We start from the raw sequence: 27380 nt of genomic DNA, 5'->3' as shown, positions 1-27380 counted from the left end.
TAGCCTACATATTCATGCCCCCGTAGAAATGTATTCGGAATCACAGCTTGATCTCTAAACATCGTAAATGGCACATTTCACGGAGCTCCTGCCACGATGTGAGCGGCTTGTTTCAGATTAGCATACTAATTGCGGTGGCCATCTTGCCCCTATTTATAGTATCGTTTCCCCTTTGACATTCAAGTTGGTTTGTTGGTAAACATTTTTTGCCAGATTAACGTCATTTCAATTAGGAGTAGGGAAATATAGTGTTTTTTCCATATTTAACAAAAAATATTTTTGTGCGTTTTCAGTATAATGCTATAGTATATTCATAATATACAACAACAAATATAAATTTATACATATTTTAATACATAACCAACAAACAATGTTTACTCAGGTTATTAAATTACATACAGAAAGCCTACAAAATAAGAAAAGAAAAGGTGAAAATCAATTAATGTATTGTTGTGTTTTATTTTCAGTGTGATTTAGTTGTTTATTTAAAAACTATTATTGTATTTTATGTGTAGTTTAATTGTAGTTTATTTTAAAAAGCTTTAATACAGCAATTATTTTATTGTATCCTAATATGCACAGATTTTGACAGAAATCTTATTCTGTGTATTATCCCAAAGCAACAATGAAATCAAACGATTGGTGTATGAGAGATTGGTGGGACACACACACACATATACAGGCACATGTACAGGACCATACCCATATTTTCATGTGGAATATTCTATTGAAGTCTTAACATTTATTTAAACATTTATTACCAAATGCATGAATTCAGTAAACTATTGTGGGATTATATATTTATTATATGCATATTTCACAGTTCAAAATAAGTGCCAATGGAGTGTTGAAAGAAAAACTATAATTGTTAAAATTAAACCACATACAAATATATCATTGAGTACGCTGATATGCTAATTTTATTGAAGCGGTGTGAATTAACAAATACAAGTATGAAAAACACACAGTCTCTTAGAGTGGTACTCCATTTGTGGTTCACAGCAAGTTTCCACATTATATGTGAAATTAAATGTAAATACAGGACAAACAAAGGTCATAGCGATGTAACATCACATGGGATCCGATGGAAATATTTGTTGGGTATTCCCACACTTAATAATGTGCTGTACACATTTGATGATTAATTTCTATGAAGTTAGGGTATCTCAATGCCATACTCACCACGGAAGGATCACATTTTGGCATTAACCTATAAAAAAAATTCATGATCAAATCGTTCAATTTTTGCAGCATTACTCAAAATTAGCAGTGAGCAGAAAATCACCTATTCTCTTGTTTTGAACAAAAATGTCTATTTGTTCTTTATTTTTTCTATTATTTTAAAAACCGTCTTGACTAGTGCTTGGTATCTTGTATCATCACCCATACCATAGGGAGATAACTTGGAGGTAATGTATGCAAATGAAAGATGATTTTCTTCATCAAAGAAGGCACCTTGACCTCCATGTCCAGCGTGACCAACAAGATTCTCTGTATAACTTTTCTGAAAATGGAAAAGATGTAAACGTGTGTATTGAAATCTGTTTTTGATATACTGTAAAATACTTTATTTTCGCTTGGAATTAATTTTCACTATTTTCACTGAAGGAATAATTCAGCGAAAATAAAATCAAAAGAATATTCTTTTTTCCTATATTTTCCATTTAACTTGTTAAAAATCAGTGAAAATAAAATCCATACAAAACACCCAAAAAGTCTTTTCAGCGAAAATTAATTCCAGCTAAATAAAGTATTTCACAGTATACATATACAAAAAAACATTTGTCTACAAAGCCAGGAAACTTTGGCTAGCTTTAGACTGTCAATATGATTGGTTGATTGAAAATATCATGTGATTGGTGGAATTCACCATGTTAAGAGACATACATGACATTCAAATAAATTTGCATGGCTAATAAGATAAACCAATCATTAATTCTAGGTATTGTATGAAGTGTCTTAAATAAAGTTGTATGGTTAATATAAGAAACAGACATTAATCCTTGGCATTGAATAAATTTGCATGGCTAACAAGTGAAACCAATCACTGAATCTAGGCATTGTATGAAAGGTCTCAAATAACTTTGCATAGCTAACAAGTGAAACCAATCATTGATTCAAGGCATTGTATGAAAGGTCTCGAATAAATTTGCATGGCTAATAAGATAAACCAATCATTGATTCTAGGCAATGTATGAAAGGTCTTGAATAAATTTGCATGGCTAATAAAATAAACCAATTATTGATTCTAGGCAATGTATGAAAGGTCTTGAATAAATTTGCATGGCTAATAAAATAAACCAATCATTGATTCTAGGCAATGTATGAAAGGTCTTGAATAAATTTGCATGGTTAAAAAGATAAACCAATCATTGATTCTAGGCAATGTATAAAAGGTCTTGAATAAATTTGCATGGCTAATAAAATAAACCAATTATTGATTCTAGGCAATGTATGAAAGGTCTTGAATAAAATTGCATGGCTAATAAGATAAACCAATCATTGATTCTAGGCAATGTATGAAAGGTCTTGAATAAATTTGCATGGCTAATAAGATAAACCAATCATTGATTCTAGGCAATGTATGAAAGGTCTTGAATAAATTTGCATGGCTAATAAAATAAACCAATTATTGATTCTAGGCAATGTATGAAAGGTCTTGAATAAATTTGCATGGCTAATAAGATAAACCAATCATTGATTCTAGGCACTAAATATAAATACAATTTTAGGATAATAATTTGAAGCAAGCATAAGCATATTCTTTACTTTAGAGTTAGATTCTATTAAATTGATTGAGACTGGACACCACTACCAGTATATAAATTATTAACTGCTCCTCCTATCGAGATGCACCAAATGCATAAAAGTAAAGTATTGGTGCATGCACTGACAGCGGTTGTGGCACATGAGTCGAAACCTTGTGAACCATGATCAAGCAAATGTTGCAAGGGGAACCCTTCGCATCATACTGGAAACTCAGCTACAGTTTAGTACATCAATAAAGCTCTGGCGTGATTCTAGGAGCTCGAAAAATCTATTCTCACACATCATCAATTTCCTGTTGAGAATTTGACAAATCTAATTTCCCCTGGTTGTTTTTGACCATCATGCATCGCTGCACAAGGTCACGCATGATCGTAATAGTGACTGGTTTAGGTGAAGTTATAAACAATTATTTAATACTTACTGGAACATCCTGGATTGGAATGTGGTGATGCATACCGTGACAAAAATGATTCACTAAAGATAATGTTCGATCTTCACTTGGTTCGTGACATTCTCTGAATTTCTTGACTAAATTATTTGATAATAATCTTTTCCCATTCCATTCACCTCCATTAGATAATATAGCATACAACTTGGCCAATCCCCGAGCTGTACCGATGCCACTAATCGAAGGGATTTCTAAGGAACGATACTGGTAGACATGTTCCTGTTTGGGATGGAAGAAAAATTTGATAAAATCATTGACAGCCTAAAAGAACAGAGATGTATTACTGTGGTAAACTTCAAACAGAAAAGACAACATGTTAGCAATGTCTATCTACATAGGCATAATGTATTACTTGAGTTTATGTATCTTTTCATACAACACTTCACTTTTACTTTTCATTTTTGCTCAACACTCTTCACATCTTTGTAGTATTATCAGCAGTTTATTTAACAAAATTTAAAATTAGTGTTTCTGAATGGTCATTGGGTTGCAGTCAGCCACGTTGCTGTCATTCCTTACAAAATTGTCTGGCCCACAATGTTTCAGTGCCACAACCTTGATTGGTACATGTAAAGTTACTCAGGAATTAGCCATTTAAAGCGAACTAATATACAAATTAGCCATATATAGACACAAATGTGCTATAAAGATTTGACTTGAGGTACACCTAAATTCATTATGTAAATTAGCATATGAATATGTAAATTACAATATGTACATGTAAATTAGCATATGTAAATTACCATACAAATATGTAAATTAACACATTGATATGTAAATTACTATATGAATATGTAAATTACCATATGAATATGTAAATCACTCTTATGAATATGTAAGCAGTGTGAAACAATATGCATGTGTAAGGGTAGGGTACTCAGGTATTTAGCAACAATACCAACCCCAGTGCAATTATAACACTATATCCACTAAGATAACGACTGTGTGCTGATCGGACTGAATGATCGTGGGAACTAATACGCGTTGGTGTTGCTCAACACAATATCAAATAGTTAAATTAATAAAGACACTACTATGCAAAACATAAGTCTCATAGATGTATTATTGGAATGCACTATCCTAGTATATACCTGTAGTACACATTGGTGGATAAGAATAAAAGATACATAACGCACGGGGTCAGAAATACAATTTACACTATAGGGGTACTATAGTGATAAATGCAGTTCAATATACACACGATTCAACTAAAATGTCCTATTTACTGGATTGTCCCACGTCGGCCCGGGCAACGTAGATGACCACAGGAAGCTAGTAGACGGTAGATTGACACATTCGGAGAATTCCTCGGAGATAAGGCAGCAGCCAGATACAGGAAGTGAGACGAACAATCAAATTCAGCAAAACGGTTCAATATAAAAAAATGTCAGAACATCAGGTACAAGAATAAACACTTCAACGCAGAACTCAGATAACAACAAGAAATGTCACGAATTTCCCTCACCACGCAAATTTACTCATTTGCATAATGCACATGTGTAGACCAACCTCTAAGACGATATTGTCATATCACGGCTATTTGTCAACAGAACTGTCAATAATGGCTCAGATACTGCTGCTGGCACTAAGAGTTCACAATCTGTACGATAGAGTCATACACACACCCTTCAGACAATGCTAACACGATCCCGAAAGCTTCACGGCACCAACGTAGCAACCAGCATAGGAGGCAGCCATCTTGTACACAGTAAAACACACTATTGACTTATGAGGGCGCTTTTGCACACAAACTGTGAGGGCGCACTAATACAAAATACATATATCCTACACTCTCCCCTGGTTTTAGAAATGACGTCCCGACATTAACTTAAAAAGCTAACATGGTCACTCCTAACCTAACCTAAGCTTTTGACACAATGTCAAGTATTGTATTACAAATACTGCTAGACTCATCAATGAACTGTTCCTTCATTTTAGCAAGAAACTCCGCTTTCACTATCCAATCAGGTTTTGTACTTATGTGTGCATATGTAAGACGATTGGGGGGTTTAATTGCTCTAGTTGACCTTCTCAACGGCGGATCATCTTCTTCCGGTTGATCATCAACAGGGACAGTATCATCATCATCATCTTGAGCTTCAACCACCATGTCCTCTTCCACCACAGGCTCAGAACTTAACAAATGTTCATTAGTATCCATTTGAGCAATGGGTCGAACACTGTCATCTGTGTCATCTGGGGTTACTGGTAGCAGCACTTCAGATTCTTCTTCGCCACTGACTGGATTATCAGACTGATTAAGAGTATCAGTTACATGTACAGGTACGGCGGCTGGAATATATTCGATTCCAGTCTCACTTTCACTTGTAGAATCTTCACTATTTCTATCATCACTCTCTGGGTCACGACTTTGAAGAACTCTTTTCCTTCGTGTAGCATCTCGGTTATGCTGAGAGGATTGAGGAAAGGGCAAAGAAGAACAGGTAAGTAACAGGTTGCGATGCAATGTACGATCACGGCCTTTCTTGTGTTCTGAACGAACCACATAAACAGGAAGCTCTGAGTCAAGTTGCTTGACTACTCTGTAAGGATGACGTTCCCAACGATTAGCAAGTTTATGTTTACCTCTGATCCGCACGTTCCTGACTAACACTCTATCACCTGGATGAAGTATAGATTCTCGTGATTTCATGTCATATCTCTTCTTGTTACTATCTGCTGCCTTCTCAGCCTCTCTAGATGCAAGTTTGTAAGCAAAACTCAGTCTGTCTCTTAACGATTTAGCATACTCATGGTGAGTTCTGTTCACATTATCTTCCAGTTCTATACCCAGATATACATCAATGGGTAAGCGTGGATGTCGTCCAAACATTAAGTAGTACGGTGCAAAGCCTGTCGAATCATGTTTGGTACAATTATATGCATGTGCTAGGGGGGCTACATAAGATTTCCAATCTTGTTTCTTTTCATCACTCAGTGTACCCAGCATGCCTAGCAATGTTCTGTTCAGTCTCTCAACCTGACCATTCCCTTGTGGGTGGTAAGGTGTCGTCCTTGATTTCTCTATCCCTAGTAATTTGCACAGTTCACATATCACCTCAGACTCGAAATTACGACCTCTATCTGAATGTAACCTTGCGGGAAATCCATAATGAAAGAAGAAGTTCTCCCATAGATGTTTTGCTGTAGTTTTTGCGGTTTGGTTTCGTGTGGGTATGGCAACTGCATAGCGCGAGAAATGATCAGTAATCATGAGGATATCGGCAACACCACCTTTTGATTCCTCTAAGGAAAGAAAGTCCATGCAGACAAGTTCCATAGGGTAAGATGTTCTAATGTTAACCAACGGTGCAGTAACCTGTCGCCCTGATGTCTTGCGTAATATACACTGCTCACAGTTTACTATCTTATGGTCAACATCCTGTGCCATTCTTGGCCAGTAAAACCTACTTCTCACCAGATCTAATGTTCTCTCCTTCCCTAAATGTCCAACATGATCATGTAGTCCTTCCAGTGCCCTCTTACGATAATCTTTTGGTAAAACCAGTTGATAAGACTTCTGGCCATCAACACCGGTATGCCAACGGTGTAGTACTCCACTTCGAAAACAAAGATGATCCCATTCTTTCAACATCAGTTGTACATCAGGCGATTCTGTTTTCCTCTCCTGCACACTAGGACGTATATTCTCTATCTTGTAGTTATACACATGTTTGATGACCTCGTCCTGTAGTTGCAGTTCTTTCCACTGTGGCATGGTAATGGTCGGTAATGTTTCCCTACCAGGCCATGGCATTGGTTCATGAAGACTCTTAGGAATTGCCTCTGGATTAGTACTCAAGGATTCCACTAAGGGTGGCATAGCATTCACTGCCTGTCTATAGTTAAGGTTAGTCATGTGGTATTGACAAACAGCCTTAATCAAGTCATTATTTATCTGTCCTCTAACTTCTGGAGGATCTGTGTCACGTGGTATACGAGATAACCCATCTGCATCTCCATTTCTGCGACCAGGACGGTATTCAAGAGTGAAGTTATATGTAGATAGTGCTGCCAGCCATCGATGACCTGTAGCATCTAACTTGGCAGTGGTAGTGACATATGTTAAAGGGTTATTGTCTGTTACGACCTTGAAGTTATTACCATACAAGAACTCATGGAATTTCTCAGTCACCGACCATTTTAAGGCAAGAAATTCTAGTTTGTGAGCCGGGTAGTTCATCTCACTCCTTGAAAGGCCTCTACTAGCATAGGCTATGACTCGCTTTCTACCATTCTGCTCCTGATAGAGTGCAGCTCCTAAACCTGAGTAACTTGCATCAGTGTGAAGTTCAAACTTCAGATTGTAATCAGCAAAGCCAAGAATCGGTGGTGATGTGAGCTTCTCTATCAGAGTATCAAATGCATTTTGACATTCACTAGTCCACTTGAATTCAGGTTGAGGTTGCTGAGATTTATATCTTTTCTCACCCTTCCGCTTCTTTGAAGGAAGTCCTGCAGTGAGTCTGTGCAGCGGTTTACAAATCTTTGAAAACCCATCAACAAAACGCCTATAATAACCAGCGAACCCCACAAAAGACTTAACTTCTTTGGCACTCTTTGGGACTGGCCAAGTCTTCAAAGCTTTCAACTTTTCTGGATCAGTTTGAACACCTTCAGACGAGATCACATGACCAAGGTACTTGACCTCTTTACGAAACAACTGACACTTAGACAATTTGACCTTTAGACCGTACTTGTGTAATCTGTTTAGGACAGCTTCCAGTCTCTCTACATGTTCTTCAAATGTTTTCGAAAACACGATAATGTCATCAAGGTACACAAGACACTGCTTTAAATTGTAATCGCCCATGCATTTCTCCATGAGCCTTTGAAATGTACTAGGGGCATTAGTCAACCCGAAAGGCATGCGATTCGCCTCGTAGAATCCTAACGGCGTAGTGAAAGCGGTCTTATGTTTGTCTTCCTCCGCCACACCAATCTGCCAGTATCCACTCTTAAGATCTATCGATGAAAACCAGTGAGAACCACTCAATGTGTCAAGCGATTCTTCGATTCTTGGTAAAGCATACGAGTCACGAACGGTTTTGGCGTTCAATTTGCGGTAGTCAATGCATAGACGAGTTGAGCCATCCTTCTTGGCTACCAAGACAATGGGGGATGCATATTGACTATGAGATTCTCGAATGACACCTGCATCTAACATGCTCTGCAAGAGTAGTCTCAATTCATCATACTGTGAGGGTGGTATTCTTCTATGACGTTCTCGGGTAGGTATATTATCTGTAAGGTGTATTTTGTGTTCTACTGCCGTTGTGTAGCCCAAGTCATTCTCGTCTGATGCAAAGACTGGGGACATGCGATCCAACAACTCAAGTGCCTGTTCTCGCTGTGATCTGTCTATCGGTGACTCACTAAGGTCAAATTCTATATTTCTTCTCTTTGATGTCTCACAATACATTGATTTGGCACTCTGTCTACTTGCCATATCAAAAGTATCCTTGTTAGTTGTGCCAACACATACAGATTGTCGGTGGCACAATGCTTCATAACTTGATGGTTCACCTGCCCACGTAACAGCTTGCACTTCACCTATCACATCTCTTGGTCTAACAGTAACAGACTTTGTCGAAATATTGTAGACATGCACTGGGACAAAACATTTGTTGCCAGCACATTTCATTGTCACAGCTGTTGGACTAACCATCAGACTACTAGATAGTCCATTGTTCTCAACAGGTTCAACGACAACAACATACTCGTCACCCTTCGGTCCAGCTTTTATGGCTCCATGAATGACAGTTGATTGGCCTGGTAGTATGTTAACAGGTTGTTTTGAACTAGCCCTTACTTCACCCAGATAGCCAGCTTTCCCACAGAAACGGTCTCTTGCGTTCAATCGGTGGTAGGCAGCTTTCCATACTGGTGACATATCTATGTTTCTCATGTAGCGAGAACCACACGTCTCTCTGCAGTACTCTCTACACTCCAACAACACATTAGTACCAACAGTGAGAGGCACGGTACTATTATAACAATTATCTGGAACAACAAGAGTCAATACATCAAACACACCATCGTTACCAAAAGCCTCCAAGGGAAATGTCAACTGCAACTCAAGGTACCCCAAAAACGGTACATGATGACCTCCTGCACCCTCGATGGACAAGAAATCAGTTACCGGTTTAATGGACAGTTCCGACAAGTTTTGCTTGTAGAAAGACTCACTAATGGTGGTTACCTGAGAACCAGTGTCAATCAAACACTTACAATTTACACCATTGACAGTTGCCATTTCCTCATTAGCTTTACCAACGATCCTATTCATCACACTTGCTGAACCAAGGAGGACATGTTTAGGGCTCACCATCAATCTACCTACTGCTCGCCCTGTGGCAGAGGCAGCTTGACGTTTAAATTCTTTGTCCACGTACCTGGAGTTTTATGGTTTGGACAGTTTTTCACGTAATGTCCTTCCTCACCACAACCGAAGCACGGCCCCTTAGCTGGTCTTCTTTCTTGTGGCCTTCCTCTTTCTGTTTGTGTAGACTCTTTATTCTCTAATCGAGCTAACCGTTCTGTCAGTTGTTGGATTGTCTTCCGAAGCTCACGCATTTCAGAAACAGATTCAGTTGATTCTTTCTCTGCAACCACTGACTGTCGAGCCTGGCCAGAACGAGGTTGTTTTGTAGTCACCTCACTCTTGCTTTCCCTCACTTCTTCTTCTGCCAGTCTTACAACTTGTAGTAAGCGATCAAATGATTCACAACCTCTGTACTCATGCCTTGCTATGTTCTTCACCTGTTCCTCTCGTAGACCTCTCCAGAACACAGTCCTCAGCGTTTCATCCACAGCTGTGTCTGTTATGCCGCCACGGTCTCTTGCCTTATGAATGGCTAATTCTAAGCGACATCCATAATCAGCACAACTTTCACCTTCTTTCTGTACACTATTGTAGAATTGCTGTAGCAATGTTGCACCACTTTCCACAACACCATACCTTCCTTCCAACTTAGCAACAATGTCATCCAAGGTGGCACCTGACCCTAAGCGCATAATGATTTCATAGGCCTGACCTCTTAGTGACCTTCTGATGATAGGGACCAACACGTCAGAACTATGAGTGGCACGTAAACACTCAATCTCATACTTCCAGGCGACAAAACTAACATCAGCCTTGTTACTTGCAATACCAGAAAACGTGGACAGACGTGGTGGTTGAAACATGGCTGGCGGCAACATTACAGGAATATTACTACTGTAATTAGCAGAAAGGTTATTAGTAGTTGTTCTCACCTTGGAGCCATCTGACGACTGGTCAGGTATAGGTGGTGGCGTTGTATTATTACCATCGACATGTCTTGCTTTATTTTCATTTCTTCTAAGCTGTTTTCTCATGAAAGAAGGAACTAGAGCAACTGTTAGTACTGAAGAGCCAAGTTCAACCTTATTGAGTGTGTTAATGGCCTGAAGTGCATGTGTTTTATCAGCATATTGAAACAGACCATATCCCTCATGTTGTTGTGTTTCAGCATCAATCGGTAACACAACCTTAACGATCTCACCAAACTCCTGAAAACGTTCTACAATTTGTTCTTTACTGAACTCAGGGGGAATATCATCAACAAGTACAGAACACTGCATGTCACTCTCAGGAACACCTTCAGAAGCCATTATTAAGCAGTATGTAAAAATGACCTAAGAACTGTGAAAATACAAGATGTTAATGATGCAATTTATGTTTACAAACGGAAAAAAAAAGAATATATATTCTAGTGACCATGTAGCATACACTATGTCTACCAACAGGGGATAATTGTAACAATGTAACAAATGGCATACACTGGTAACTGCACAAGGTGGATGACACTTGTAGTATATAAAAGTTTGCACTGTAACAGTATTAGGTACACTGAATGAATAATATTAAGTAAAGGATACACTGTAGCACATGGATGGTCACACTGTAGCCACTTGCTTCAAGTTCAAAGTAGACTGTTGTGACCTAACACCTAAGTGTTAAAAATACTAAGATTCTTAAAATTTGTAAAATACACTGTAGAAATACAAAAATACAAGTAGAATGATGTAAAATAAAATATCAATGCACAACAAAAAGGGTAGTGGGAGTCCTGACCAAACTAGTCCAATTCAACTCACTATACTACTACTGTACACTAAGGGTGCTGTACAAGCACAGCCTACAATTCAAGTTTTCAAACAGTAGATACACAACTTAAAAATACAGCAACACAGCCCCAAAAACGTTGGGCGCCAAATGTAAGGGTAGGGTACTCAGGTATTTAGCAACAATACCAACCCCAGTGCAATTATAACACTATATCCACTAAGATAACGACTGTGTGCTGATCGGACTGAATGATCGTGGGAACTAATACGCGTTGGTGTTGCTCAACACAATATCAAATAGTTAAATTAATAAAGACACTACTATGCAAAACATAAGTCTCATAGATGTATTATTGGAATGCACTATCCTAGTATATACCTGTAGTACACATTGGTGGATAAGAATAAAAGATACATAACGCACGGGGTCAGAAATACAATTTACACTATAGGGGTACTATAGTGATAAATGCAGTTCAATATACACACGATTCAACTAAAATGTCCTATTTACTGGATTGTCCCACGTCGGCCCGGGCAACGTAGATGACCACAGGAAGCTAGTAGACGGTAGATTGACACATTCGGAGAATTCCTCGGAGATAAGGCAGCAGCCAGATACAGGAAGTGAGACGAACAATCAAATTCAGCAAAACGGTTCAATATAAAAAAATGTCAGAACATCAGGTACAAGAATAAACACTTCAACGCAGAACTCAGATAACAACAAGAAATGTCACGAATTTCCCTCACCACGCAAATTTACTCATTTGCATAATGCACATGTGTAGACCAACCTCTAAGACGATATTGTCATATCACGGCTATTTGTCAACAGAACTGTCAATAATGGCTCAGATACTGCTGCTGGCACTAAGAGTTCACAATCTGTACGATAGAGTCATACACACACCCTTCAGACAATGCTAACACGATCCCGAAAGCTTCACGGCACCAACGTAGCAACCAGCATAGGAGGCAGCCATCTTGTACACAGTAAAACACACTATTGACTTATGAGGGCGCTTTTGCACACAAACTGTGAGGGCGCACTAATACAAAATACATATATCCTACACATGTATGACACATCCTAAAGTAATATATATGCCTGTAATTGATATAACTTATTTATGTATTTTAAAGTTAATGAATAGTTACATATGTATATAGCTACATGCAGTTTTAATAGATATAAGTAACACTGTCCAGCTGTTAATTTCTTCGTAGAGTTTTTTCTCAAGGCTCACTCAAAAAAAAGTTAGTGAGTTGCAGTTATGGTGTTACAGTTAGTGAGTTGCAGTTATTGTGTTACAGTTAGTGAGTTGCAGTTATGGTGTTACAGTTAGTGAGTTGCAGTTATTGTGTTATAGTTAGTGAGTTGTAGTTATTGTGTTACAGTTAGTGAGTTGCAGTTATGGTGTTACAGTTAGTGAGTTGCAGTTAATGTGTTACAGTTAGTGAGTTGCAGTCATGGTGTTACAGTTAGTGAGTTGCAGTTATGGTGTTACAGTTAGTGAGTTGCAGTTATGGTGTTACAGTTAGTGAGTTGTAGTTAATGTGTTACAGTTAGTGAGTTGCAGTCATGGTGTTACAGTTAGTGAGTTGCAGTTATTGTGTTACAGTTAGTGAGTTGCAGTTATTGTGTTACAGTTAGTGAGTTGTAGTTATTGTGTTATAGTTAGTGAGTTGCAGTTAATGTGTTACAGTTAGTGAGTTGCAGTTATTGTGTTACAGTTAGTGAGTTGTAGTTATTGTGTTACAGTTAGTGAGTTGTAGTTATTGTGTTACAGTTAGTGAGTTGCAGTTATTGTGTTACAGTTAGTGAGTTGTAGTTATTGTGTTACAGTTAGTGAGTTGCAGTTATTGTGTTACAGTTAGTGAGTTGTAGTTATTGTGTTACAGTTAGTGAGTTGCAGTTATGGTGTTACAGTTAGTGAGTTGCAGTTAATGTGTTACAGTTAGTGAGTTGCAGTCATGGTGTTACAGTTAGTGAGTTGCAGTTATGGTGTTACAGTTAGTGAGTTGCAGTCATGGTGTTACAGTTAGTGAGTTGCAGTCATGGTGTTACAGTTAGTGAGTTGTAGTTAATGTGTTACAGTTAGTGAGTTGCAGTTATTGTGTTACAGTTAGTGAGTTGCAGTCATGGTGTTACAGTTAGTGAGTTGTAGTTAATGTGTTACAGTTAGTGAGTTGCAGTTATGGTGTTACAGTTAGTGAGTTGCAGTTAATGTGTTACAGTTAGTGAGTTGCAGTCATGGTGTTACAGTTAGTGAGTTGCAGTTATGGTGTTACAGTTAGTGAGTTGCAGTTATGGTGTTACAGTTAGTGAGTTGTAGTTAATGTGTTACAGTTAGTGAGTTGCAGTTATTGTGTTACAGTTAGTGAGTTGCAGTTATGGTGTTACAGTTAGTGAGTTGCAGTTATGGTGTTACAGTTAGTGAGTTGTAGTTAATGCGTTACAGTTAGTGAGTTGCAGTTATTGTGTTACAGTTAGTGAGTTGCAGTTATTGTGTTACAGTTAGTGAGTTGTAGTTATTGTGTTATAGTTAGTGAGTTGCAGTTAATGTGTTACAGTTAGTGAGTTGCAGTCATGGTGTTACAGTTAGTGAGTTGTAGTTATTGTGTTACAGTTAGTGAGTTGTAGTTATTGTGTTACAGTTAGTGAGTTGCAGTTATTGTGTTACAGTTAGTGAGTTGCAGTCATGGTGTTACAGTTAGTGAGTTGCAGTTATTGTGTTACAGTTAGTGAGTTGCAGTTATTGTGTTACAGTTAGTGAGTTGTAGTTATTGTGTTATAGTTAGTGAGTTGTAGTTATTGTGTTACAGTTAGTGAGTTGCAGTTATGGTGTTACAGTTAGTGAGTTGCAGTTAATGTGTTACAGTTAGTGAGTTGCAGTCATGGTGTTACAGTTAGTGAGTTGCAGTTATGGTGTTACAGTTAGTGAGTTGCAGTCATGGTGTTACAGTTAGTGAGTTGCAGTCATGGTGTTACAGTTAGTGAATTGTAGTTAATGTGTTACAGTTAGTGAGTTGCAGTCATGGTGTTACAGTTAGTGAGTTGCAGTCATGGTGTTACAGTTAGTGAGTTGCAGTCATGGTGTTACAGTTAGTGAGTTGCAGTCATGGTGTTACAGTTAGTGAGTTGTAGTTATTGTGTTACAGTTAGTGAGTTGTAGTTATTGTGTTACAGTTAGTGAGTTGTAGTTATTGTGTTACAGTTAGTGAGTTGCAGTTATGGTGTTACAGTTAGTGAGTTGCAGTCATGGTGTTACAGTTAGTGAGTTGTAGTTATTGTGTTATAGTTAGTGAGTTGTAGTTATTGTGTTACAGTTAGTGAGTTGCAGTTATGGTGTTACAGTTAGTGAGTTGCAGTTAATGTGTTACAGTTAGTGAGTTGCAGTCATGGTGTTACAGTTAGTGAGTTGCAGTTATGGTGTTACAGTTAGTGAGTTGCAGTCATGGTGTTACAGTTAGTGAGTTGCAGTCATGGTGTTACAGTTAGTGAGTTGTAGTTAATGTGTTACAGTTAGTGAGTTGCAGTCATGGTGTTACAGTTAGTGAGTTGCAGTCATGGTGTTACAGTTAGTGAGTTGCAGTCATGGTGTTACAGTTAGTGAGTTGTAGTCATGGTGTTACAGTTAGTGAATTGTAGTTAATGTGTTACAGTTAGTGAGTTGCAGTCATGGTGTTACAGTTAGTGAGTTGCAGTCATGGTGTTACAGTTAGTGAGTTGCAGTCATGGTGTTACAGTTAGTGAATTGTAGTTAATGTGTTACAGTTAGTGAGTTGCAGTCATGGTGTTACAGTTAGTGAGTTGTAGTTAATGTGTTACAGTTAGTGAGTTGCAGTCATGGTGTTACAGTTAGTGAGTTGTAGTTATTGTGTTACAGTTAGTGAGTTGTAGTTATTGTGTTACAGTTAGTGAGTTGCAGTTATGGTGTTACAGTTAGTGAGTTGCAGTCATGGTGTTACAGTTAGTGAGTTGTAGTTATTGTGTTATAGTTAGTGAGTTGTAGTTATTGTGTTACAGTTAGTGAGTTGCAGTTATGGTGTTACAGTTAGTGAGTTGCAGTTAATGTGTTACAGTTAGTGAGTTGCAGTCATGGTGTTATACAGTTAGTGAGTTGCAGTTATGGTGTTACAGTTAGTGAGTTGCAGTCATGGTGTTACAGTTAGTGAGTTGCAGTCATGGTGTTACAGTTAGTGAGTTGTAGTTAATGTGTTACAGTTAGTGAGTTGCAGTTAATGTGTTACAGTTAGTGAGTTGCAGTCATGGTGTTACAGTTAGTGAGTTGTAGTTAATGTGTTACAGTTAGTGAGTTGCAGTTATGGTGTTACAGTTAGTGAGTTGCAGTTAATGTGTTACAGTTAGTGAGTTGCAGTCATGGTGTTACAGTTAGTGAGTTGTAGTTAATGTGTTACAGTTAGTGAGTTGCAGTTATGGTGTTACAGTTAGTGAGTTGCAGTTAATGTGTTACAGTTAGTGAGTTGCAGTCATGGTGTTACAGTTAGTGAGTTGCAGTTATGGTGTTACAGTTAGTGAGTTGCAGTCATGGTGTTACAGTTAGTGAATTGTAGTTAATGTGTTACAGTTAGTGAGTTGCAGTCATGGTGTTACAGTTAGTGAGTTGCAGTCATGGTGTTACAGTTAGTGAGTTGCAGTCATGGTGTTACAGTTAGTGAGTTGTAGTTATTGTGTTACAGTTAGTGAGTTGTAGTTATTGTGTTACAGTTAGTGAGTTGTAGTTATTGTGTTACAGTTAGTGAGTTGTAGTTATGGTGTTACAGTTAGTGAGTTGCAGTCATGGTGTTACAGTTAGTGAGTTGCAGTCATGGTGTTACAGTTAGTGAGTTGCAGTCATGGTGTTACAGTTAGTGAGTTGTAGTTATTGTGTTACAGTTAGTGAGTTGTAGTTATTGTGTTACAGTTAGTGAGTTGTAGTTATTGTGTTACAGTTAGTGAGTTGTAGTTATGGTGTTACAGTTAGTGAGTTGCAGTCATGGTGTTACAGTTAGTGAGTTGCAGTCATGGTGTTACAGTTAGTGAGTTGTAGTTAATGTGTTACAGTTAGTGAGTTGCAGTCATGGTGTTACAGTTAGTGAGTTGTAGTTATTGTGTTACAGTTAGTGAGTTGTAGTTATTGTGTTACAGTTAGTGAGTTGTAGTTATGGTGTTACAGTTAGTGAGTTGCAGTCATGGTGTTACAGTTAGTGAGTTGCAGTCATGGTGTTACAGTTAGTGAGTTGCAGTCATGGTGTTACAGTTAGTGAGTTGTAGTTAATGTGTTACAGTTAGTGAGTTGTAGTTATTGTGTTACAGTTAGTGAGTTGTAGTTATTGTGTTACAGTTAGTGAGTTGTAGTTATGGTGTTACAGTTAGTGAGTTGCAGTCATGGTGTTACAGTTAGTGAGTTGCAGTCATGGTGTTACAGTTAGTGAGTTGCAGTCATGGTGTTACAGTTAGTGAGTTGTAGTTATTGTGTTACAGTTAGTGAGTTGTATTTATGGTGTTACAGTTAGTGAGTTGCAGTTATGGTGTTACAGTTAGTGAGTTGTAGTTATTGTGTTACAGTTAGTGAGTTGTAGTTATTGTGTTACAGTTAGTAAGTTGCAGTTATGGTGTTACAGTTAGTGAGTTGCAGTTATGGTGTTACAGTTAGTGAGTTGCAGTTATGGTGTTACAGTTAGTGAGTTGCAGTTATTGTGTTACAGTTAGTGCGCTGCAGTTTTTGTGTTAGTTAGTCAGTTGTAGTTTTTGTGTTACAGTTAGTGAGTTGCAGTTTTTGTGTTACAGTTAGTGAGTTGTAGTTTTTGTGTTACAGTTAGTGAGTTGTAGTTTTTGTGTTACAGTTAGTGAGTTGTAGTTTTTGTGCTACAGTTAGTGAGTTGCAGTTTTTGTGTTACAGTTAGTGAGTTGCATAGATTCACTATGCTATACTTACTGATCCAAATGTACCTTGTAGGCCTTCTACTGCTCTTGCACCAATACTATCTGGTTTGAACAGGACATTGAATGCAAATGGTAACAATTGTCAACTATATGATAAAAGATAACACTTGTTAACTATAGGATAAAAGATAACAATTGTTAACTATAGGATAAAAGATAACAATTGTTAACTATAGAATAAAAGATAACAATTGTTAACTATAGGATAAAAGATAACAATTGTTAACTATAGGATAAAAGATAACAATTGTTAACTATAGGATAAAAGACAACAATTGTTAACTATATGACAAAAGACAACAATTGTTAACTATAGATAAAAGACAACAATTGTTAACTATAGGATAAAAGATAACAATTGTTAACTATAGATAAAAGACAACAATTGTTAACTATAGGATAAAAGATAACAATTGTTAACTATAGGATAAAAGACAACAATTGTTAACTATAGGATAAAAGACAACAATTGTTAACTATAGGATAAAAGACAACAATTGTTAACTATAGGATAAAAGACAACAATTGTTAACTATATGACAAAAGACAACAATTGTTAACTATAGATAAAAGACAACAATTGTTAACTATAGGATAAAAGACAACAATTGTTAACTATAGGATAAAAGACAACAATTGTTAACTATAGGATAAAAGACAACAATTGTTAACTATATGACAAAAGACAACAATTGTTAACTACAGGATAAAATACAACAATTGTTTACTATATGATAAAAGATAAAAAAATTTAATATATGACAAAATATAACAATTGTTATATAGGATAAAAGATAACAATTTATTATTTCCATAGCAACAGGAATTTAGAAAACACTCACCAAAATTGTCAGCTATTTCTTCTTGCAAAAATTGTCCAATAGTTCTCTGTTTTGGATCAGCATGTTTTATTAAGTAACTTAAAAACCATCCATATGTTATGGCATGATAACCATGGGCAGTACCTGGCTCCCATAGTGGCGTTGTCTCGGACAATAATATATTCATCTCTTCAGGATTTTTGAGAATCTCTTTCGTGATTGGTCGATTCAATACAGGCAGCCCAGCCTATTAAATGTACAGATGTAAGATATTTTAATTAAGACAAAGTTGAAATAATTTTGCCAGTTTTGTATAACTATTCATGAATCAAAACTAAAACAAGTTTACCATCGTAAACTTGAAAACAAATATATGCCAATAATATAAGGTTATTACGAAGAGGGGAGGTGCGCATGCGCGAGTGAATGAGTTATCGAAGCCGATCGGCTCCACAAGAATTGAATAATTATACAGGAATATCTCTCCAACATCAAAGTTTGAATGCAGTATGGCGAGTAACAGGTCTTGCAGCAAAGAGAAAGAGAGAAAACTCGATCAGATGATACAAGCAACGGGGAGAACAACGAGAAGGAACACACCTGACCGGGGAAAAGATAAAGATGGCGGACAGATAGGCGACATTGATGTGATGTTGGACCTACCCACTGATCAAAAAGTAACGATTATTTTGAAAAAGATATTCGAAATTAAATCAGAGGTAGAAAAGATAGAGCCATTAGCCCGGAAGATTGAAGAAATAGAAGGGAAAGTTTCGGATATCAAGAAATCAGTTGAAAACGCGAACGAGAAAATAGAAGAAGGGATGAAAGACGCCGCTATGAAAACAGAAGTGATGGAACTAAGACAACAACTCAAGGAAACTGGAATAGAAATAAAGAAGATGAAATGGAAACAAGACGATCAGGAAAATCGAGGAAGAAGAGTCAACATAAACTTCAGAAATATACCAGAAGGAGCGGAAAAAAGAAGCAACGGAAGTGTGGACTTTATACGTAAATTTATAGTGGAGCACATGGGAATTGAAGAGGCGGCAAATGTAGCAATACAGAGGGCGCACAGAGACCCGCCATTTTTGGATGCAACGAGAAGAAACGTAGCAAGAAACCGACCCATAAAGGTAGCCTTCGTAAGTGCAGGAGAAGCAAGGAACATACTAATGGCGGCACCACGAAAATTGCGAAACCACCCATACAAGGGAAATCACATTTTTGTAACGGATGATGTGAGCGCTGTGGTACAAGCTGAACGTAGGCGGCTGGTTGAGTACAACAAGTTATTTAAAGCTAAAAATCCTGATAAAACCTGCTTCGTAGCATGGAGGATCCCAGCCACATTAATGGTCGAAGACGCCCAAGGAAAGCTTCAACCCATGACAGTCAAAGACATTTAAGTAAAGGTACTCTCTTTCCATATGTTTATACCGGTAATTAACGGTACAGGACTTGAGACTGCCCAGTTGAGGAGACTCTAAACTGAACAAATCGAAATCAAATTGTTTGTGGAGTTGGTTGGCACCTGATTGCGACTCCCCCTTATCCTTTCTGTGCTTTGGGTAGTAGTATGTCAGGATGTGCCTTCCTGTTTGTTATTTCAATATTCATTTTGTGTTTTTATTACTCCTTATTTAATTTTGTTATGGTCATAAAATGGGCAAAGGGTAAACAGATGGTGGGACACTGCAAACGAGGTGTAATGTACAATATACATGTTAATATATGGAAATTAATGTACTAACATTTAATGCTAGGGGATTACGAGAGTATAACAAAAGAAAAAAAATGTCTATTTGGTTAAACAGAAAAAAAGCTAATCTGATTTTCCTACAAGAAACACATAGTGTACCGAAGGACGAAATGTTTTGGTCCATGCAATTTAAAGGGCAATGCTGGTTTGCCATGGAACAGGGTCCAGCAGGGGTGTTATGGTGATAGCCAGGAATCTAAATTTATCTATTAAGAAATGCGTACATGATCCAAATGGAAGGTATGTTCTGCTCCATGCCGTGATTGATGAAAAACCTTACATAATTTTAAATACTTATGCGCCAAACCAAGAAATAGATCACAGTAAATTTGTATCAGAAATTCGCCACTTGCTACTAGACAACTTATTTGAACCTGAAAGTGCAATTATCTGGGGAGGTGATTTAAACTGTGTCCTTGATATTAGTTGGGATAGAGATGGAGGGAATCCTAAAAGTTGGAAAAAATCTATTGATATCATAAATGACATTATGGAACATTTTAACATGGTAGACATTTGGAGGTTATATAATCCAAACCAAAAAAGATTCACATGGCGAAGAAGGAAGCCATATGTTATACAGAGTAGACTTGATTATATTTTGATTGGGGATAATCTACAAAATGATGTGGATAAAATAGAAATAATCCCAGGTATTCAATCAGACCACTCCGCAGTCCACCTTAAATTAAAATTTACACAAACTAGACGCGGTCCGTCCCATTGGAAATTTAATGCGAGTCTCACACAGGATGAAATGTATGTGAATAGTATAAATGAAAAAATTAAGAATTGGATGGAAGATATAAAAGGAAAAAATCCAGGCCTCATCTGGGACTATGTTAAATTTAAAATAAGAGAGTTTTCAATTAAATACAGTAAGAAACAAGCTAAAAATCGTAAAGAGAAGACAAAAGAATATGAAAACAAAGTTAAAAGTCTAGAAGAAAAATGCTCAGAGGCGCCGAATGAAATAAATTTTAATGAACTAGAGGAAGCCAAAATGGAGTTGGATAAAGAATACAACTACATCACAGAGGGGCAAATTATACGATCAAGGACTAACTGGTTTGAAAGGGGGAGAGAAATAATAAGTACTTTCTTAATTTAATAAAAATAAACACAAGCAAATCATCAATTAAAAAAATTAAGAAAAATGATATAATTATAGAAAATCAAAAGGATATCCACTGTGAAATTAAAACCTTTTATGAAAACCTTTACAAAGAAAAAAAGTTAACAAATCGAATGTTAAATGATTTCCTAAATGACAAGGTACCTAATCTGAATGAAAGGTCGAAAGCACATTGCGAGGGCCTGTTCTCTAAAGGGGAAATTCATACAATCTTAAATACACTGTCGAAAAACAAAAGTCCGGGTAACGATGGTCTGACATCGGATTTCTATAAAACCTTCTGGCCTTCTGTGGGACAATTGGTGGTTGATTCACTCAATTTTGCGTTTGAAAAGGGACAATTCTCACCTTTGCAACGACAGGGAATAATAACCTTAATAGAAAAACCAGGAAGGGACCATCGCCTCCTTAAAAACTGGCGCCCAATAACTTTATTAAATGTAGACATGAAATTAGCTTCCAAGTGCTTAGCAAAGCGAATTGAAAAGGTATTACCGGAAATAATAGGCCCAACACAAGTTGCGTTTGTAAAAAACCGCAAAGTAGGTGATTACATTCGGCTAATTGATGAAATCTATAACTATACAGAGAAGCAGAATTTGCCAGCCATATTAATGGCAGTGGACTTCAAAAAAGCCTTTGACATGGTTAATTGGAGTTTTTTACTGAAAGTCTTGCACAATTTTGGCTTTGGAGAAAGTTTTATAAAATGGGTAAAAACAATGTACACCAATGTTGAAAGTAGCGTAATAAATAATGGCTACGGCACAGGTTACTTCTCAGTTCAAAGAGGTGTACGGCAGGGGGACCCACTGTCACCAGCCCTCTTTATCTTGGTACTGGAAACCCTGCTCATCAGTATACGGGGTAACAGAAATATTGCTGGCATCACCATAGCAGGAAAGGAGGTCAAAGAATCTGCATTCGCGGATGACATGACATGTTTTCTATCCAATAGTGAATCAGTTGACAATTTAATGCAGGTATTGAAAAAGTTCCATGAATGTAGTGGGTTAAAAATTAACAGGGATAAAACTGAGGCAGTCTGGTTGGGAAAATGGAAAAACAAAAATGAGGAAAAGTTTGGGGTCAAATGGCCCACCTCGCCTATCACAATTGTGGGAGTACATTTTTCGTATGACAAAGAAGAAATGCAAAAGATAAACATTGAAAAACCATTAAATAATTTGAGGAAAGTTTTAAATCAGTGGAAAAGCAGAAAACTGTCAATATTTGGAAAAACTCAAATTATCAAAATGTTTGGATTATCCCAGTTTACTTATATTCTGGCAAATACGTATGTTAAAAATAGTGTCTTAAAAGAGGTGCACAAAATAGTATATAATTTCATATGGGAAGGAGTTGATCATATTGCAAGGAAAACCATGATAGGCGGGGTGGGCAAAGGGGGTATAGGAATGGTAGACTTGTATGTAACAAAGAAAATACAAAGAATATTATGGCTAAAACATACAATAAGCAAGGAGACAGATCACCCCTGGAAATATTTTGTGAAAGAAAAATTAAACAAACTAGGGGGAGATATGTTATTAAAATGTAACTATTCCACCAGACTGCTTCCAGTGAAATTTTCGGCATTCATGACAGATTGTTTAGATACATGGGCAGAAAACAAAGGTATGCAAGACAACATGGATCAGGTTCTCTGGAACAACAAATTAATTTTGATAGGCGGAAAATCAATATTTTACCAAAACATGTATGATTCAGGAATTAGATTTATCTCGGATTTGTATATTGATGGTATACTGAAAACATGGAATGAATACAAAGAGAAGGGCCTATCGCTTATTGATAAACTAAAATGGATTGGAATATGCAATACTGTTCCGGAGGAACTGAAACATTGTCAAGTACTAGAAAATAGGGAAACAACTATCGTTATAAAAAACAAGCAAATTTTGTTGGAAGACTTGACCAAAAATATGCTTAAAACAGAATTCATCAGCAAAATTTTTGTGAAACCAATAAGTGAATGTTCTTTAGAGAGAAAACTTAATCTGGAAATTGAATGGAAGGAAATGTATAAAATGATGACAAGGTTATTAATTGACACAAAATCCAGAGAATTTCATTTCAAGTTATTACATAACATACTGTATACAAATGACCATTTACACAAAGTAAATCCAGAACGCTTCCCTGAATACCAATGTACTTTCTGTAACGAATATAGTGAAACATATGAACACCTTTTTATGACATGTAAATTCACTGAATCCCTCTGGCATGATGTTATCAAGGAACTGGGAAGACCACTGAAAATTACAGAAGTACCTGGTAAACTTTGTGTGATACTAGGGGACCCGGAGTACGATTGGCCGGTGAACTTTGTTTGCTCACTGATCAGAAACCACATATACTACTCAAAATGGAAAAAACAGAAACCTAACTATGCAAATTTTATTAATTTACTTAAACATCATTTTCAAATTGAGAGTGCGATCGCCAAACAAAAAGAGAAAGAAACGTCACACAAAAAGAAGTGGTCTTCCCTGATACCATATTTAAAGTAACATCTTCATATGGATTACTTGAAGTGTCTTTTAAATGTGTATTCATGAAATGTATTGTAAGCCCAAGAAAATAAATAAGTTACAAAAAAAAAAAAAGAGGTTATTACGAAGATACCTCAAAGTATGCACGAAGACTGTACAGCGGCAGTATCGACCGATGCGCAGCGGAGGTCGATGCGACAGCGGATTGTCTGAGTGCATACTTTGAGGTATCTTCGTAATAACCTTATTATTATACATCTTTTCCCTTCAAGGATACATCATGGAAATGCCGAAATCCAAAAAGTTTAGAACAGAATCAGCGAACTTCTTTGTATGGAGTCCGGTCAAATCCAGGTGGCAGCCATGTTTGTTTTTATTATTATTCCATATTTGGAATTCGCATTTCCAAATATGGTAGTATGAAAATACCCCATAAAATACCGCAAAATTACGGCACGCTGTAACTTATCGCGTTACGGTGACAGATGTATAATAATATGAAATAGGATAATGGTGCAAAAGTTGTTCACAAAATATTTGTAAGAATTTTAAAATTATATTGGTTTTGGCTAAACTAAATAACATAATACAAAGTAAGATCATTAAATGAACTATTTTGAGAGTGATTCAAATAACAAACTAAAACAAACTGTTAGTTATTGAAATGTAGTAACTAAGCAACAGTAAATTAAACAGGTAGCAGTCTATAAACCACTAAAAGATTTTTGAAATTCTTCTATGTATGTATTGATGATTTTGTGTATCAGTCGAAGAGGTTCACCCATAAAGGCACTAATATATCAAACACTAATAAAATTGGATGCAGTTTCCAAGAAATTGGCAAAACTACGGTAAAAAAAATGACGAAATCAGATAGAGATATCACAAGCAATGTTTGTACTATAAATATCAACACTATTCAGCAATGAGTGTGAGTAGGGCAGTTTATTTCTCATGAACAAATTGACACTACACCAACTCGTCAAGGCAGTTAAAATCCAAATCAAACCATCCAGAGATTTTCAAGAAGTTGTCATTCATTGCTGGATGCATGGTGACAGGTGTTCATCAGATCTATAGCTGGTACATAATGAGATAACAGTATTGTTATCTGTAGAAATTAAAAGACGCTGACTTTAAATCCAATGAACCTCAAAGAAACAACAACTATGCTATATCATTATATTTTTACCTCATGATTAACTAGTTGCTTTATAGTTATGTTCTCTTTCCCATTCTGTGCAAATTCCGGCCAATAGTGAGAGACTTTCTGATCATAATCTAAGTATCCATGCTCCACTGCAACAGCAATACAGATTGCTGAAACGCCTTTTGTGGAGGAGTACACCATTGACATAGTCTCCTCGAGCCATGGGTCTTCTTCGTCATAATTTGCATATCCACCCCATAGGTCAACAATTTTCTGACCTTTGTAGTACACCGCAAATGCTGATCCTGCTTCCAAGCCTTGTTCATGAAGACTTCTGTTAAAATAAAAAACAAAAAACAAACTGTTTTTGGTATTTGTATAGTAATGCAGTTTTGGTTAACATTGTGGTGTATGCCAATTAAGCGAAACAGATAGGGAAATAGTGAAAAAATAATGATGGGTACTTGCAAGCCAATATATGCATATAATTGTCATAACAAATTAAATTTAAATCAGTCAAACATTATCAGGAAAATTTTGTGAACATGTACTAGAATTTAGGCCTAGTAAATAGCCGACAGTCAGCCATATTTATTGAATCAAAAACAAAAAAAGTGGTCATTTTGAATACAAGCCATGTGCATGCGTCTGTTGTTCTTAGCACTAAATTGTTATTACAAACAAAAATCCGGTATCCGCACCTGCATTTACACCGCCGTAAATTTAACGACAGTGTTATTCTTACCGTATGACCAGTTTACGCTGGATGGCAAATTTTACACTTGCGTAAACTTCCTGACCAGAGTCCAAGCTCAGACCTAAATTCTGAACATAGCAATGACATGACAACGAGTGATACACGTACCACTCTGGTCAGTGGAATGAGTAGTCTAGGGAATGATTGAATAATAATGAAGTCCTGCTACTGATTTCTATTTGGCAAGAGGAAAGTATTTTTACAGGTTTTTATAGGGTTACAGGATTATTGCAAAAAAGACAAGCAATTGGGGTGAGATTAATTCGCAGAACTGTGCCGTCAAAAAGTAAAACCTTTGAAGTCAAGATTCAAGGAAGCAATTGAAAATAATAACCTTAGTGATAGGGTACAAATATGTTCAAACACGGATCTAACTATAGAGGGGGTGCTACACAGGCTTAATATACAATTACACCAGCGTTTTTAATGATGTGTGATCGCAAACGAAATACACTGTTGTAGAGCCAATGTGAACACCTGCCCAACAACGGCGTATTTCTAATCTGTGAACCAGGTAAGTTTTTACATGAAATTCAAACGCGCAATGCGTGACGACCACCGCATCAAATTCTAACGCACACTGCGTGACGACCACCGCGTAAAATTCGAACGCGCACCGCGTGACGACCACCGCACGCACTGCGTGGCGACGACCGCCTAAAATTCGAACGCACACTGCGTGACGACCAACGCATAACATTCGAACGCGCACCGCGTGACGACCACCGCCAAAAATTCAAACGCGCACTGCGTGACGACAACCGACCTTCAACTATAAACATTGTATGCAGTTTGTCATTTCTTGAAAAAAATGTTGTCTCAATTTTTCCAAACCACACGAACAATGCACTCCTTGTAGTACATGTAGACAATGTCCGGGGACAAAGTACATAGGGTTATACCCTTGCAGCAAAACACATAGCAGATGATCGAGTCCGGAGTCAACCGGACGTCAACTGACCAAAATGAACAAACTCGCCTGAACGCTTGTTCAATTTCTTCAAATCCTGGTTCTACACTTCCGCTAGTAAGTACTGGTAAACGTTTTACCAATAAATACGGGTACAGCTTATTCCGATAAGCTGAACGGCAATCGCAGTACATGCAACTATTAACGCCGTCTGTAGAAACCCCATTTTAGAATGTGTTAGAGGCGGCAGCAACAGAACAAGGTTGCAGGTCAGGTTACAGGTTGTCGATCAATAACATTTTTCTCAATATTTAATCTTTTTCACGATTTTTTTAATAACAGCGGTCACGATCCCGGGTCGTCCTCGTCGTCGAAAGCGATGGTCGTTTAAGCCGAACTCAGACAGCCTCGCTCGACGTCACAGGAAAATCTTCTGAGACCGCCATCTTACACTGCTGTCGTAGACGAACGCGGGGACGAACGTCTCGTCTAAAATATTAAACACGGGTTGTTGTTATTAAACAAAATCGTGAAGAAGATTAAATATTGAGAAAAATTGTATTGATCGACAACCTGTAACCTGACCTGTAACCTGCGTTTTGTTGCTGCCGTGTTAGAGGTCGTTACTGGGTGCTGCCAATCATTATATGAGTGACTTTGTTGTGGTAGCATGGGTTCAGACTAGTCGTGACTCAGCAAAGTTCACTGACACCTGCAAGACATATTGGCTACGACCCATTAGTCCTACGCATGGCGCTCGGGACGTTTTTTGAATAACAAGCGCGGGGCGAAGGGTACTCATATTGAAGTGCTATATGCATATGTGCCACCAAAAGGGTCCCAAATTCACCGCAAAACACAGCAGATGATCGAGTCAGGAGTCAACCGGACGTCAACTGACTAAAATGAACACACCCACCTGAACACTTGTTCAACTTCTTCAAATCCTGGTTCTACACTTCCGCTAGTAAGTACTGGTAAACGTTTTACCAATAAATACGGAATAAACTGAACGGCAATCGCAGTACATGCAACTATCAACGCCGTCTGTAGAAACCCCAT

At 37.3% G+C, this 27380-nt stretch overlaps 2 protein-coding genes across 2 annotated transcripts; both read right to left on the bottom strand.

Annotated features, from left to right (window-relative positions):
* Positions 1 to 902: 902 nt before the first annotated feature.
* On the bottom strand, positions 903 to 3325 carry LOC100377116 (beta-lactamase domain-containing protein 2-like). Its single transcript, XM_002733712.4, has 2 exons — positions 3191 to 3325; positions 903 to 1504 (listed from the first exon to the last, which is right to left on the bottom strand). Exons 1-2 carry the CDS (start codon positions 3221 to 3223, stop codon positions 1313 to 1315), a joined length of 225 nt encoding a protein of 74 aa, XP_002733758.2. The 5' UTR covers positions 3224 to 3325; the 3' UTR covers positions 903 to 1312.
* Positions 3290 to 27380, bottom strand: LOC102801283 (beta-lactamase domain-containing protein 2-like). Its single transcript, XM_085508541.1, has 5 exons — positions 27238 to 27380; positions 24694 to 24985; positions 18104 to 18329; positions 17254 to 17347; positions 3290 to 3436 (listed from the first exon to the last, which is right to left on the bottom strand). The coding sequence occupies exons 1-4, from the start codon at positions 27378 to 27380 to the stop codon at positions 17280 to 17282; spliced, it is 729 nt and encodes a 242-aa protein (XP_085364667.1). The 3' UTR covers positions 3290 to 3436; positions 17254 to 17279.

Source organism: Saccoglossus kowalevskii, chromosome 15 (genome assembly GCF_978046115.1).
Source record: "Saccoglossus kowalevskii chromosome 15, keSacKowa6.1, whole genome shotgun sequence".
Taxonomy (NCBI): Eukaryota; Metazoa; Hemichordata; class Enteropneusta; family Harrimaniidae; genus Saccoglossus; species Saccoglossus kowalevskii.
This window is presented reverse-complemented; position numbering and strand designations above follow the sequence as displayed.